Here is a 14,808-nt window from a genome sequence, read left to right on the forward strand (position 1 = left end):
TTCAATCAGTCTAACACCTAAATCCAGTCTGCGGCTCGTATTAGATGAGAAATAAATTACTTCACCCCTCCAGTATGTTGTGGTACTTTCTGCCACCAAATCTTCTTCAGTCCTCAATGGTTATTTTGCTATGTGGGCATGTAAATAAAGTTTTTCTACAGCTGTGCATCCAAGAATTCTTACAAAAACTCTTGCATCAGACGAAATGATTTTATATCAGATAGACTTCTCTTGTAGATTAGAAATAACATTAGAAGTTCCAGCAATGTTGCAGCATGAACAGATGGCAGTAAGATAATTAAGCCTTATTTCCTTCCTGTAATGTGGCTATTCATTATGAACACAGTATCGATTCAGCCAAACACCGTGTGATATACTTAGTCGCTACTTTGGTTTCAATTGAGTCGAAATTGGAAAACAAGTAAATACTACTCAAATTTTCCCAGTAATATTCTCAGTGCTCCAAAAACTTAGTTTCACTTAATAGTCCAAAAGTTTAGGAATGGTTAAGGAATCGCAACAGATTACTAATTATTGAGTAATTAACTAATAATAACAATGATACTAACTAATAATGCACTATTAAAGCTAATAATGTTTAATAGTTTTTAGGACTTTGCTGTATGTTATGTTCATCTATATACATGCATATCTCCTTTTTTTCCACATAATGCTCTTGAAAAATGTATTGGCTCACAAACCGATCACATTTCATCAACATGCAACCCTAGATCTATAAGCCCAGATATGAACAACCACACAGCCTTTCTGCACATACAGTTTTAATTTTCATCTTCAGAAAATGAGCATGGTGTGCAGTCAGTGACGCACTGTGTTATCATCTCGGCTACACTTTCTTTTTCCCCCCCCTTATACAACGATTAAAGGGAGAGTTTTGCAGCTCATGTGCCACATGTGTTGTGTTACGTAGGCATAACTGTAATGTTACGCAACATGAGAGCTGCCAGCATTTAAAAAGGTTGTTTTGGGGTTTTTTTTATCTTGTGCTAGTCACAGTTGGTATGTAGAAGATAAGTCTGTCATCACGCAAGTATGTCAAATAGCCCTGCAAAGCCCCGAATGTGCAATAACTGAAGCCATATGTACTGTATGGCTGTGTGGAGGTTGAGGAAGCAGAAAAAGGCTTAAATGACAGTCCTGATTATTTTGACAGATACTGTGATCTCTGACATTAACCACAACCCAAGAACAAAATCTTTTTACTGTTTTTAGTCAGAATTTCAACTGTTTTAAACAAAAACATGTGCCCGAAATGAGGTCTTAATCAACAGCTTTCACAGAGTTTGATGAATTTCTCACCATTTTGGCAGATCGTATTGATAATTTTATATTTGAGACATTTTGAGCTGGAGTGCAAAATGTCAGTGAAGTCAAAGTTTAGAAAAGTCCATAAAACAAAACCAAAATAATCCCCTTACGAGCTTCAGGTGCTTTGGTGGAAGTAATCATAAAAATATGTAGCTGTTTGACTTCCCACAGATGTTATATTACAGATTTACTGAATGTTAATCATCCACTGCGATGGTGTTAATCTTCCAAAGTGTTTGTGATGAGAGGAACAAAGAAAGATATTCAACAGCTCTTTTTTTCAGGTGGCAGTTATTTATGAAGTATTACTTAACATGAAAACACACTGAACTAACAGTGAACCCTCTTGTTGACTCTATCTTCCTGTTTCTGAAACCACAAAATGACCCGGTGTTATTCAGCTGGAACAACCTGCTCCTCTGTGATACCTGTGAAGAATCGCCAACAAGGGATTTCTCGTGTTTTTACATCAAGTTGATGAATAAGATCTGTGCATAGCCATGGGCAGTTTTTTTTAAAAGTAAAAACACACTTCTCTTTGTTTGACCAAAAACCACTTTGCTTTACACAATTATCAGGGGTGTTGTTAGCGGAGTGAGTGCTCTTTTATGTGGCTCTTAGTTTGTTCTGACTCTGAAATAGCAGATTTCATATCTGATAATGCAGAACAACATCTGCAGCAGGGATTTCCACTCATTTTTAGGGGTGAGGTTATGATCAATTATGCAATTTTTTTTGTTTAGTTTTCATGTTAAAAACAAATTCTCAGTCAAGCTATACTTACAATCTTAGACATTTAACGGGAACCTATTATCCTAATTCGTGCCTGTTTTTATTTTTGCACTCTACTAGTCTAGTTTTCTATTAGTGGTGCATCCCCTCAGCTCATTAACTGTTTGAAATAAGCTGTTTTAGTTCCTCTTCCTTTAAGCCACCTTTGTAGTGATTGGCTGGAATAAGTAAACAGCTCATTAACGACCTCGGAAAAAAGCGAAACCAGTGGTGCTGACGTCAGCTACCGAGCAAATTCTTATTTTAAGAAGAAAGTGAAACCATATCATTAACCTAACACTAGAAAATTAGTTTGTAAAACGTCAAGCTAATGTTTTAAAGACCTCCTTTCTAGTATTTATGTCCGGCTTCCACCTGCACTTTCTGTTCTGAAGATAAACACTCAAGTTCCTGTTTGTTTTTCCTCTTTTCAGGCCAAGCAGAAGGATGGGCGGGATCAGAGCGAGGCGTCAGCCGCCGCTTCTCCCGGAGTGGACGACGAGCCTTTTTCCTGGCCGGGGCCCAAGACGCTTCGCCTGCGCCGGACATCCCAGGGCTTCGGCTTCACACTGCGACACTTTATCGTCTACCCGCCTGAGTCTGCCGTCCACAACTCACTAAAGGTCAATGAATATCTCTGACCTCTCTGGTGACATTAATATATTAAAAAAAAAACTCCCAATACAACCAACCGAAGAAGGATCTCACTTAATTTAAAATAAAGATGCCTCCATAAAAGGTTATTGGTTGATCAAACTTGGGGATCTGATATCAGGCCTTTGGTATTTTTGAGGCATGTTAAACTTGGTTTCATATATAAACATTCAGGAGATCTTTTAGACTTTGTTTTAGCTTCTGTTATACTGCATCCACATTTTATTGGACAATATTGATATTAAAGACATTTTTAAAGTTTTATACTTGGAGGAACTTCAACTTCAGTGTTTTCATCCTTTTATTAGTCTTTTTTTATCTTTCTTTTACGTTAAATAGCTTTATGGTAGCCACACTGATTAGTGATCATCAAATTTGCGTGAGACTAGAAAAATACATAATCCCAGTTCTTTTAACTGCCAAGAAAAAGCAGCTGGGTTTGTTTTAACACAGTCATATATGCAAATGATAGCACATTCTCTTTAAATTCAAAAGTTTTACATATTAGTAGATAAGAAAAAAATATGCGATTCCCAGCAAATCTTAAATTTATGGTATTACAACATCAGAAGAACAACACTACAGGATGTATCACACCCTGCCAAGCCAAAATGCAGTTTTATGTGGAAGGTGCAATAAGTAGCTGCCAGGAGTATTCAGGTGTGTAAACACAGTGCTGAGAGAGAAAGACATCTTAAAAACTAATTTTAAAGAATAAACCTTTGCTGCTCACCAACCTGGGAAGGCTTATGAGGCCATTTCCATACAATTTGAAGTCCATCATTCTATAGAGAGAAACCTACAGATGTAGGATAGAAATTCAACATTTAATACAGTTAGCAAATTTTCCCAAGATTGGACGTCCCGACATATTCACCCCAATGCTCAGAGAAACTACAAAAAACCCTAAAGCTGCATGTCAGACTCTGTAGGGCTCACTTTGGACAGCACACTGAACAAGTATGGATTGTTTGGAAGTGGCCAGAAGAAAACCTCTTCTCTCTAAAGAGAACATGGCACAGCTTAGGTTTGCAAATTTGCTTCTGAGGAGACCACAAGACCTCTTGAACAATGTGGAGACAGAGCTCCGCGTTTGGGGAAAACCAACGACAACATATTAACACAAATGCCCCATACCAACTGTCAAGCACAGAGGTGGAGAGGTGATGATTTAAGCTTGTTTTGCAGCCACAGGACCTGGATACTATTAAAAACTCCATGAAGCCCAACTCAGGTCATATTAAAAGATTCTCCCAAGTCTTTTTTTAACTGGCACAGATAAAAAATGTCATATTTTCCCTCCAAAACGTCTGCTCTGGCCTTCTCCAAAATATAGATTAAGGGTTAAAGTTAGAGGTGCCAAATACGATGACTTAAACCTCAGAGGGCTAATCTTGTTCTTTTTTAAAAAATAATCAAATTAATAAAAATGTAACATTTTTGTTATTCTCCTGAAAGTTGTTGATTATTTTCTTTATCCAAGCCATAAAAGTGTTCCAACTGTGTTAAGAGGAAAAGATTTATTGGATTTATAAATGTAACGACAGTGTCTAAAATAAAAATGTGAAAAACAGTGTCCAGAAATGGCATGCTAAAAATAAAGCACATATCTTTCATACAAACTTTTGCCACTTTTAAAGTGTGGACAAAAGTCAAAGAGCTGCTTGGAATTAGTTTGCAGTTCGGCATCTGCTTTTGTAAGAGCGTTATGGAAAACTGGAAGCTCCGCCATCACAGACACCAACCTCACTGTGTTTTAGTTAAACTCTAATGTTAATATTCCTGTGTAGTGTTAGTTATGTTCAACAGCAGGGGTTTTAGCCATGCCTCACTTCTTTGATCCCACCTAGGAACTCTGCCAGCCATCCTCTAGATAACATCAGGACCAATCTGCCCTTTGGTATTAATCCAGTCGTTGCAGTGCTTCCGGCTCTGAATGGGCACAGACTAACATGGGGTAAAGGGCTCTGGCTGCACACATAGGTCTCCTTTAATGGGAAAATGTGCCGATGTTTTGAGTCAGTTCACTCAAAGCTTATCATAGCATGCCTCTTATTAGTTTTTGTAAGTGATAATTCTGGATAAGTTGCGTTTACTTTCCTCTGAAGTCTATTTTGACAACCTCTTGTTTTTGCACAGAAGGATTTCCTACAAAGTCAGCATAGCATGTTCTGTTTATAGCTTTTGGCTTCGGTTCTGCATGTTGAAAGAGAAACTGTGGCACGACAGTTAGGATTTTCAGACTTTTATGAAACCAGAGAGATAGACAGATTCTCCCAGAGGTCTTCTTGGGTATCACAGTGTTGTTTCGGGCACTTTCAAGTCCAGTCTGGGTCTACTTGTTTTTTCTGTGATCTTGCTGTAACATTTTCAATATGGAGCTGGCATTAGAAAGAAAACTCGAGGCACTAATGTCGTCTCCCACACTTGGCAATTAGCACTTTTCTCTCTGTTCTTTTAGTTATGTTGGTGTAAAGAATTACAAGCTGTTTCGCAAGATTTCTCTTCCTTTTAGCTCAGTGAAAAAGCATTCAGAATGAAACATTACATTTGACCATAACGAGCTCTTCTATTACATAACCTTAGCCGACAAGAGGACAGTTAAAAAGGAGCTCATGCCTGTACATCCATCACTTCTTCTCATTGTAATTACTTTTAGAGTCTTGGATTCGAGTTCTTGACTAATCGCAATGTGAGGATATTGGAGTTAGTTTGAAGAGGGTCAGGCCGTCTTAAGCAAAGCCTTGGGAGAGCAGGGTGACTTAGAGGGTACATGCAGAACATGTGTGTCACAGAGCGGAGGTGGATTAAAGCAGAAGTGTGTGGGCTCTGAAGGAAATAACAGTTTTATGTGTTAAATAAGTGGAAAAACACAAGCATGGCTATGAAATGTGTTTCCTTTAGTCTAAACTGTTTAAGAGATTGTTGTTGTAATCTTCACTTTCATTGGCAATCACTGTAGTCCCTCACCTAAAACTTCAGAAAAGGAAATGCTTCGACCGTGCACACAGCGTAAGACGTACCTGCACGCTTACTTTGGTTTCTCAGCTCTTGAGTCTATCATAGTAAGATTTGCCAGCGTTTTTGTGCTTCACAAGTAGTTCATTTTTGTTACTTTCATTTTTGGAAACGTTTGTGAGTAAACATGGGGTGTGGTGATACGTTGAAGTTTTCCGAGCACCTGCTATAAGTCCAACAACCACAGTTTGATGCTACACTTGCGTTCCCCACAACCCACATGATGTCTGTGTACACATTTCCATTTTAGCATCACAGAACAAAAACAAAAAGGCACCATCGTATGGTGGTATTCAGCTCTGTGCTTCATTACACAAAACTGTATTTATAAGCTGAATTCTCACGAAAGCATATTAGCATATTAGATATAGGCTAATATTTAGCATAGGATGGGTATTGATGATTGACATGAGAAATGATCTGCATTTGTGTTTACAGAGTCTTTCTTGGCTTCTCCGAATGAAATGCAGTGGAGATATATGCCAATATAAAAGAATATTAAGAAATAATCAACAGAGGAAAATGCTGATGCTTATTTTCTCTTTTTTCTTTCCTCTACCAGGATGAAGAAAATGGCAGCAGAGGTAAGTCAGAGAGTATATTATCAAATTCTGCATGCATTAGATGTGCACTGTGAGCTGGACCTCAGGTGTTGCATGAGGGAGATGCACACAAACCATTTCCTTGCAGCTCTCCATCACAAGCCCCCTTGAATGATTATCTAATTAGGATTGACAGTCCATTACTCTAATGTGTTCTTGCTTTGCGTGGATAGAATTAATGCATTTTCAAGTCTTTGTTAGAGCATCACATTAACACTAGGAGTTGAATCTCATTGAGTGCCTTATAAAAGCACAGTTTTCACCCAGGAGTGGTTGTAAAACATTTAGAAAAACAACACGTTAAAGGCGAAGGTGTCTTTCCTGCACGCTGTGTGGCAGTAGGGTGGCTTTGTGCTGCACTTTTGCATTTCAAGCCCTCACTCTTTAGAGGGGCAGTCAGAGCTGCATGTGCCGTTGGCTTGGCAAGGCCTCAGCATTCCTTGGAGCATCCGGCTTGTCATTCCAGTCCCTCAGTATGCTGCTCACGTCTGCAGCCCAGCATGAATGCAGGAGGGTCGCTCTGCTGCTCTTCATCAAAAGCCTTCCTAAGCAGGCCTTGTCTGTATATAGAAACACAATGCTTGTTTACATGGACTCCTATTGTTACACACAGACAGGACAGCTACAGCGCACTCTTAAAGAAATAATCCAAAGCATTTTTATTGCTGCACATATCTGTGTTTTTCTAAGATATCAGTTTATTTAGTCTTCTGTATTTACTCATCTAAGATTTCCTTTTAAAAACAAAGTTGTGTATTTTTAAACTGAAGTAAACATGGAAATTTGAGAAGATAACCACAATTAGATGTTTGTTTAGCTTGCAGTGACCCTAAAGCCTTGCCAGACGTGTTTCAGTAAACCATTAAGGCATGAGCGGAAAGAGAAAGTGAAAAATCCAGGGTTAGGCTTTTTATAAATATGACTCTTAAATGCCTCTCAGTGGGAAATTGTGAGATTCCTGCAAGCGACCTTCATCATCTCTCTTTGCTCGTGGTGTCACATTCCTCATGCTACCCCCTCCCTACCCAGTTTAACCACTACATGCTTATCCATCCTCATTTAAAGCAGGCCTCCAAGTATTTAACACGCACGTGGGGTCTTCGCTTTGGCAAAAGGAAACCCCTTAGGGAGTAAGTGTCTGCACATTCTTTGCATGGCAGTATTATAGTTTATGAACTTTAATTTCTTTGTGTGAATTTAGCTCAAGTGCATTAGAGCAATTCCTGTTAAAACTCACTAGATGAAGAATAATGATTCTGGTCTTGAGAGCCTCTCTCCTGCTGAGCAGGAAGCCTCTTAGCTCCTCATACTAAATTCCTTTTTGTGTCTCAGAGGGCAGTGTTGATGATGCTGAAGGGTCCTAGATGTATGATATCAGGGACATCAGGGACCTCCCTGTGAGGCCTCTACAATAAGCACATAATGACTTATAAAATATTGATGTTGTGGGTTCTTAGACTGTAGTTACATACTTAAAGGCAATTTCTTATTATTATTATTATTACTATTATTACCAGTTGTAGGAATAGTAGTAGAAATTGCCTATTATGTGTTTCTATCCGAGGTCTGACATTGATTTGATGAACAGCAATCATTGTAATGCACCAATCTGAAAGTGTTTTTTGAAGCTGCCGCATGCTTGTGTTTGTTTGTGGATTTGATTTCTTGTTGACGTGTTTAAACACTTCTCGCTATCGTGACAGACAGAGCAGCCTTTGATGGTCCTGTTTTAGAGCCAGTAAGAAGCTGAATAAGATGAAAGAAGCAAAGGTAAAACGCTTTTAAGCTGACTGAGAAATTGCTTCTCGACATGGAGCTAGATATTTGAATGATAAAAGCTGACTGTGTTCAAATGGTGGAGGAGACCGGCAGTTAATTATAGGGTTGGTTATGTGTGTCACCAGATACTCTATGTTGAGGCAAGACGCTGAACACTATACTGGTGTGGACAACAGGACTCAAATTTATTGTAACGACTTCCTCTCAAATGCAGAGTTGTTGGGACTGTTTGTATCAGAAGCTTGTTTAAATTTTACACGTGGGTGGAAAAAAAAAGTCATTTAGCAAAAACTAGGCTTTAAAAATTATGTTAAATTCTAACTTTAGTTAGTTTCGTAATAAGCTGTAATGTTGAACGTCTACACTAGTCTAGTTTTTTTGCTAATAACAGTCTCCCCATCAGGATGTCTGTGGAGTCTCAAAATGTAAGGTCTTATTAGTCTACAATTGAATATTACTGTTTGGATAAAAAAATATTTAAAATGCCACAGACTTTGCTATGACGCTAAATACTGTACTGATAAATTTGATTTCTTGCATTTCTCAGTCGTTGTAAAGAACTGGTCTGGTAAACCATCTCCAATTGAGTTTTATAATGAACAGTTAGCCCCCAGTTAGTCTCTTGTCCCACAGATGTACTCCATCTGCAACTAAATGTCCTTTTACGTCCCAGTCACATAGGCCTAGAAACTGGTTAATGCAGTGGTTCCCAACCTTTTGGAGCCACGGCACATATTTCACATTAGAAAAATTACCAAACAAAAATGTCACAAAAAGCATATTGATAATTTTACCCACGCACCAGACAGCGGTACCTTTTTGAGCTTTTTTCTGACCACTACTCATGCTAGGGCCTTCATCTGGGTGGGAATTTTCTCCAGGGCCCAGGCCAGATTGACTACTTTTTCATTTCAAATATTTATCTGTTGCTATTATGCGCTGTGTCATCTCATAAAAGCATGACTATTATGTAATTTCTTATTCCTCTTCTTCTGTGTTACTGGCAGTTGACAACCCATTTAATTAGAGCAGGTAGTTGTACTGCCCTCTAGTGGAAGGCAATATAATTGTTTTGCCCGTTACTCTCGCCAATCGCTTAGAATACGAATCAGGTGGAACCAGATACTCTTCCATGGCACACTTGATCATTTCTCGCAGCACTCACAGCAATGTTTTCAACAGGGTCCAGGAAGCATCCAGATTATACATTTTTCCCTAGCGACCAGGTTGTCACCAACCAGTCTGTAGGCTTGTGGGATTAAAACTGCTCTTATAAAAATAACAAACGATCTTCTTATGGCAGCTGATTCTGGTCTCCTCTCCATCCTTATTCTCCTTGAGTGCAGCCTTTGACACCATATCTCATCCCATTCTTCTTAGCAGATTAGCTTCTCTTGGTCTCTCTCATACTCCATTAGCCTGGTTTAAATCATACCTGTCTGACCGCACTCAGTTCATTCAATTAAAACCCTTCACTTCTCAGCCTTCTCCTTTATCTACTGGGGTGCCCCAGGGATCTGTCCTCGGGCCCCTCCTTTTCATGATTTACCTTCTTCCACTTGGACACATTTTTTGTAAATATAACATTCAGTTCCACTGCTATGCCGATGACACCCAGCTTTACCTCTCTACCAAACCCGATTCTACTCTTCCTCCACCCTCCCTCACCCTCTGCTTAGCTGAACTCAATTCCTGGTTCTCCTCCAACTTCCTTAAACTCAACAGCAATAAATCAGAACTTCTCCTGGTCGGCACTAAACGATTGCTATCCAGAATTAACGATTTCTCTCTCACTATCAATAATTCGTTGGTCCCTATCTCTCCCTCTGTGAAAAGCTTGGGTGCAGTGTTGGTCAAGTTACTTGAAAAAAGTAATCAGTAACTAATTACTGATTACTTCCCCAAAAAGTAATCCTGTTACTTTACTGATTACTTATTTTCAAAAGTAATTAATTACTTAGTTACTTAGTTACTTTTTAAAAACACGATTTACAACCTGAATAGGTGATAAAGCGATAGATCTTTCAGTCCAATTCTACTTTTTCTGCACAATCCATCATACAAAATGTAATCAAATGGAAAAGTATCTTTTTTTTAAAACTTGTTTTATCAGTTTTAATCTTTTAACTTTATGCATCAAGCAAAAATGTAATTATATGCAACATTCTCTGACTTGAATAAATTAGTTTAACATTTAAACCTATTTTCTGCACATTCCAGCACATAAAATAAAATATTTTTTGTGTTTACATTCAGTCTTTCAAATAGATGCAAGTAAAACACAGCAGAAAATAAATAAAGTCAAAGACTCAGCGGTCCTTTTGCTCTATTTTCACCTGTAAAGCAGGACTGGGGTAGGCGGAGGTTTACCCTGGTGCAGGTGTGCTGCGGTCAGTTGAAGAATCCGCGAGTTTCTCTGTGAATTTCCCATTACGTGGTAGCGCACTCGGTGCTTGTTTAGGGGTTTTTTTTCCCTGTAAAAAGAAGTTTTCTTCCCACGCACAATGGACACTAATGTTTTTGTCACTTTTTATGGAATCAAACTCAAAGTAAGGTCAGTACTTCCACGCTTTAAACGCTGCACGCTCATGCTCTCTCCCACAATCGATATATGATCCATTGTTGATCTGCACACAGCTGTTGTCACTAACGGCGCACTCGCTTACGTCACTGTCGTGAGACATTCTCGCAAAAAAATCACGGTTTTAGTAACGCAGTAATGCAGCGTTCCTACGGGAAAGTAACGGTAATCTAATTACCGTTTTTGCAATAGTAATCCCTTACTTTACTCGTTACTTGAAAAAAGTAATCAGATTACAGTAACACGTTACAAGTAACGCGTTACTGCCCATCTCTGCTTGGGTGTCATTCTCGATAGCACATTATCCTTTAATTCACATATCAATAATGTCACACGTGCAGCATATTTTCAACTCCGTAAAATCAATCGCCTCCGCCCTTTCCTCACTCCTCATGCCACTGCCATTCTCGTCCATAATCTTGTTATGTCTCGAATTGATTACCGTAACTCACTATTATTTGGCCTTACACAAAAATCCATTAACAAGCTCCAACGTGTCCAGAACTCTGCCGCCCGTATTATTACTAGAACTTCCTCTACCCACCACATCTCCCCAATCCTGAAGCAGCTACACTGGCTCCCGGTTAAATTTCGCATCCATTTTAAAAGAATCCTTTATACATTTAACGCTATTCATTCTCTCTCTCCACCATACCTCTCTGATTTAGTACAGATGAACTTCCCATCCCGGTGCCTCAGATCTTCATCTTCTCTTTCTCTCCTTCCGCTCGTCTGATTACAATGGGGGGCGGGGCTTTTAGTTGCTCTGCCCCTCGACTTTGGAATTCCTTACCCCCTGACCTCAGAAATATTAGTTCATTCCCTCTTTTTAAGTCCACCCTCAAAACTCATCTGTTTAAAATTGCTTATGTTTAAACCTCTGTATGCTCCTAACTTGTATCTGTTATTCTTATTATTGTGTATATTTCCAGTTTTTGTGTTTTTATTTGTTGTACAGTGTCCTTGGGTGCTTTCAAAGGCGCGATTTTTAAATAAAATGTATTATTATTGTTATTATTATTGAGGCCTTATGCTCTGTAACCTCAGTTAACAGCTCGATTATATCAATGTTGTATTTGGGACCTGGTAAACGACTGACGCCACATTCCAGATATCTCGGAACTTGGATGCCGGAACTTGGTAGTGACATCACACCTGAGTTTATTTTAAAAGCAACCCTTTAAAATAAAGTAGAGGGCATTGTCCACTGTTTAAGTCAGTCGTGGATGGCTTGGCTTTCTTTGACAAAAAGAAATAAATAAAATGCTGAAATGAGTCACTAAATGACATCTATATATTTTAGCTTTTGATCCTACAAAATATTACACAGTCTTTTCCAGAAGGAGATGTTTCCTCAATTTCCTAATAATCTGTTATTTGCTGTATGTCATAAAATAGCATGCGGCAGAGAACTAAGAAGGATGAGTGCAATAAAAGACTTTGGCATGTGTTTGTGCTTCTAAACATTCGGCTTTGGAATTATTACTCACTGATGTGTTCAAATTGTGGATGTTGCTATGTGACAACCACTGATCACTATCATAGCAAACGACATACGCTCAAAAACACTCATAGCATCATCGAAAAACCATGTGAAACCCAGACAGATAATCCGTCCCATGTGCTTGGTTGTTTTAATGTTTCGAGAAAAAAAAAAAAAGATAGAATGAAAAAAAGTTGCATTCAGCTCGAGTCAGGTCTGCGAGGTTCACTGCGGCCTCCCCATCGCGCTGCACTGGAGTTTATTTGCTTGATTCCGGGCCAGGGCGTGTGATGAGTCTATTGGTGTTTAGTGGAGGAGGGAGGGGGGGAGCTGACCGCATGTCGACTAGCTGGGTGTTGCCGCTGGAAACACTTCAAACTTCTAGAAAGCAGAAACATACGCTGATGTAGATTTAGAGATACGTAAACCCTGACGTACAGAGACATAAAAACAACATGGATATTCCTTACTGTGCCTGTCTCAAATGTGGATGTGTTTATTTCCCTTCACAGCGGTTGTGTACATACCAAGCGGCTGTTATCCCAAATCGTCCTCTCTATCTCACTTCCTCTCTTCTTCCCTCCCTCTTCTGCCTGTCTCTCCCTTTCCTGTATGTCTTTTCTCTTCAGTTGTGTGTTTTAGCGAGCTGTTGAAGGGTGAAATCTGAATGAGGCGTAGTGTGCAATGCTTATGAAACTACACAGCGAGAGAAGCAACACAAAAATTTCTCCATCTGTTCAAATATTTGTTTTTCATTCAATGTGAAACTCTTTTCTCTGCAGCTTTATTTTCTCTGCAGCTTTATTTTAAAAGTCAAATTTCAGATTGTTCCCATAAATTCTGCAGAGGGAATGTAATGCAGCACAAGCAAACAGAATTCCCCTGTATTCTCCAGTGGGCTTTTTGATGCCCCACCTTTTTTAACAAAGCTACATCCAAAGTTTAATCTTTTCTCCCCCTTTTTGCTTCTCATACTGCCTTTCTTTTGATTGCTCTTTCCCTTTCTCCCCCTCTGTCTTTCCCTTTCTTTCTCTGTTTTCTCAATTCCCATAGTGACTTCTTTCCTCTGCAACTCTAGTTTCTTACAAATAGTTTTCCTGTCATGTCCTTCTTTCACCCCATTGAGCTCTCAATCAGTGTTTTTCTGCACCGACTCCACAGGCATGTATGAGTAATGGTAAATCTAACATATTATCGGTATTATTTAGCTCATACACCCACTCAAACTGAAAATGTGACATTAATTATCAGGATGATTCTTAATTGTCGAACATGAATGGTTGCCTGTCTGTGTGTGTTAGCCCTGTGACAGGCTGGTGAGCTGTCCAGGGTGTACCTCACCTCTTGCACCGGGGTAGGGCTCCAGCCCCTCACAACCCTGAACTGGATAACCAGAAGAGATTGGATCGATGGTTGAACATATTAGATATTTTGAGTATAAAAGCTGGGAAATCTAATAGGAAAAAAGGTTCTAAAAACAAGATTTTCTTGTAATTTGCCTTTTTGTCTCAAGAATTTGTTTTTACCTTTCAGAAATGTTTCTATTTTTTTAATACAAATTTAAATGTAAGTCTTTATTCTTAAAAATGTTGTTTGTTGGCCAGCCACAAATTTATTTTTTATCCATCATAATATGTTATTGAAGACTCCCATGGAGAGCCTCTGTAAACTGAAATGCAAAGCTTTGTAATTGTATCTAGCTAGTTCACAGTGCTAATGCAATAACCATTAGTCTGCCTGTGTGGACTTATGCTGTTTGGTTGTTTTCTTAGCTGTGAAAATACATGTACTGAAGTATCACCCCACCCCCAACGCCAACTCCCCCAACTGATTTATCAGGTCCAGGTCCAATATAAACAGCCTGGTTTCACTTGTGATGATAGAGCAATGCAGACCCACCAGTGCTCAATTATAAATGCAAACAACGAACATCACTTACTGCATTATGTCAGCTCTGCAACGATTCAACATACTACTGTAAATAGATCTTTGCTGTGACTGTCTAGCTTTCTGTTGCAACAGAGAACACACAGAGCAATTGGTCTACAGGCTAATCACTTCTACCTGGCAAACATCACTTTTCCTGAAACAACAATTGTCGGTTGCAGATATAGTGAGTGAGGGAAGTTATAAATGTTCTTGTTTGACTGGTTCTAAAGTCAGTATTTTGTAAAAACAACTCTTAAATATGCACTTGATGGCTGCTTAAGCCTATTTAGGACTTCTGGGTGAAGCTATGTAAAGCCTGCTACATTGCGTACGCACGTGGCTAAGGTCCTTGCTTGTGGGAGACCCTTAGCTTTGCGCGCGGTATGTCGGGCATTCCTCTGCAACTTTGCCATTGCAACTTAAGTTGCCAATGAGGTTTGGCTCATCAGGTTGATCTTCTCTCTTTCAGTCAGCTTGAAAAGTGGCAGCAGAAGGAGAGCTAGCCGGAAATGCACCAGTGCAACTAGACTGGCCAATCACAGTTGTTGTAGGCTGAGGTGACATGAGATTATGCTACATTCACAATAGGTTATGGCATAAGTTGTGATGTAGGAAAGATTAGATTTAATGCAAAAATATAAATCCCCCCATTACTTACATCG

At 39.2% G+C, this 14,808-nt stretch overlaps 1 protein-coding gene across 4 annotated transcripts in view; it reads left to right on the forward strand.

Annotated features, from left to right (window-relative positions):
* Positions 1-14,808, forward strand: part of arhgap21a (Rho GTPase activating protein 21a) — a 101,052-nt gene that overhangs the window by 46,477 nt on the left and 39,767 nt on the right. For all 4 annotated transcript variants that reach the window (XM_024803675.2, XM_024803672.2, XM_024803674.2 and 1 more), the window contains 2 exons: positions 2,535-2,723; positions 6,335-6,356. In XM_024803675.2, coding sequence (XP_024659443.2) covers positions 2,535-2,723; positions 6,335-6,356 — 211 coding nt within the window. The remainder of the gene's footprint in view (positions 1-2,534; positions 2,724-6,334; positions 6,357-14,808) is intronic.

This window comes from Maylandia zebra, linkage group LG9, assembly GCF_041146795.1.
Source record: "Maylandia zebra isolate NMK-2024a linkage group LG9, Mzebra_GT3a, whole genome shotgun sequence".
Classification (NCBI taxonomy): domain Eukaryota; kingdom Metazoa; phylum Chordata; class Actinopteri; order Cichliformes; family Cichlidae; genus Maylandia; species Maylandia zebra.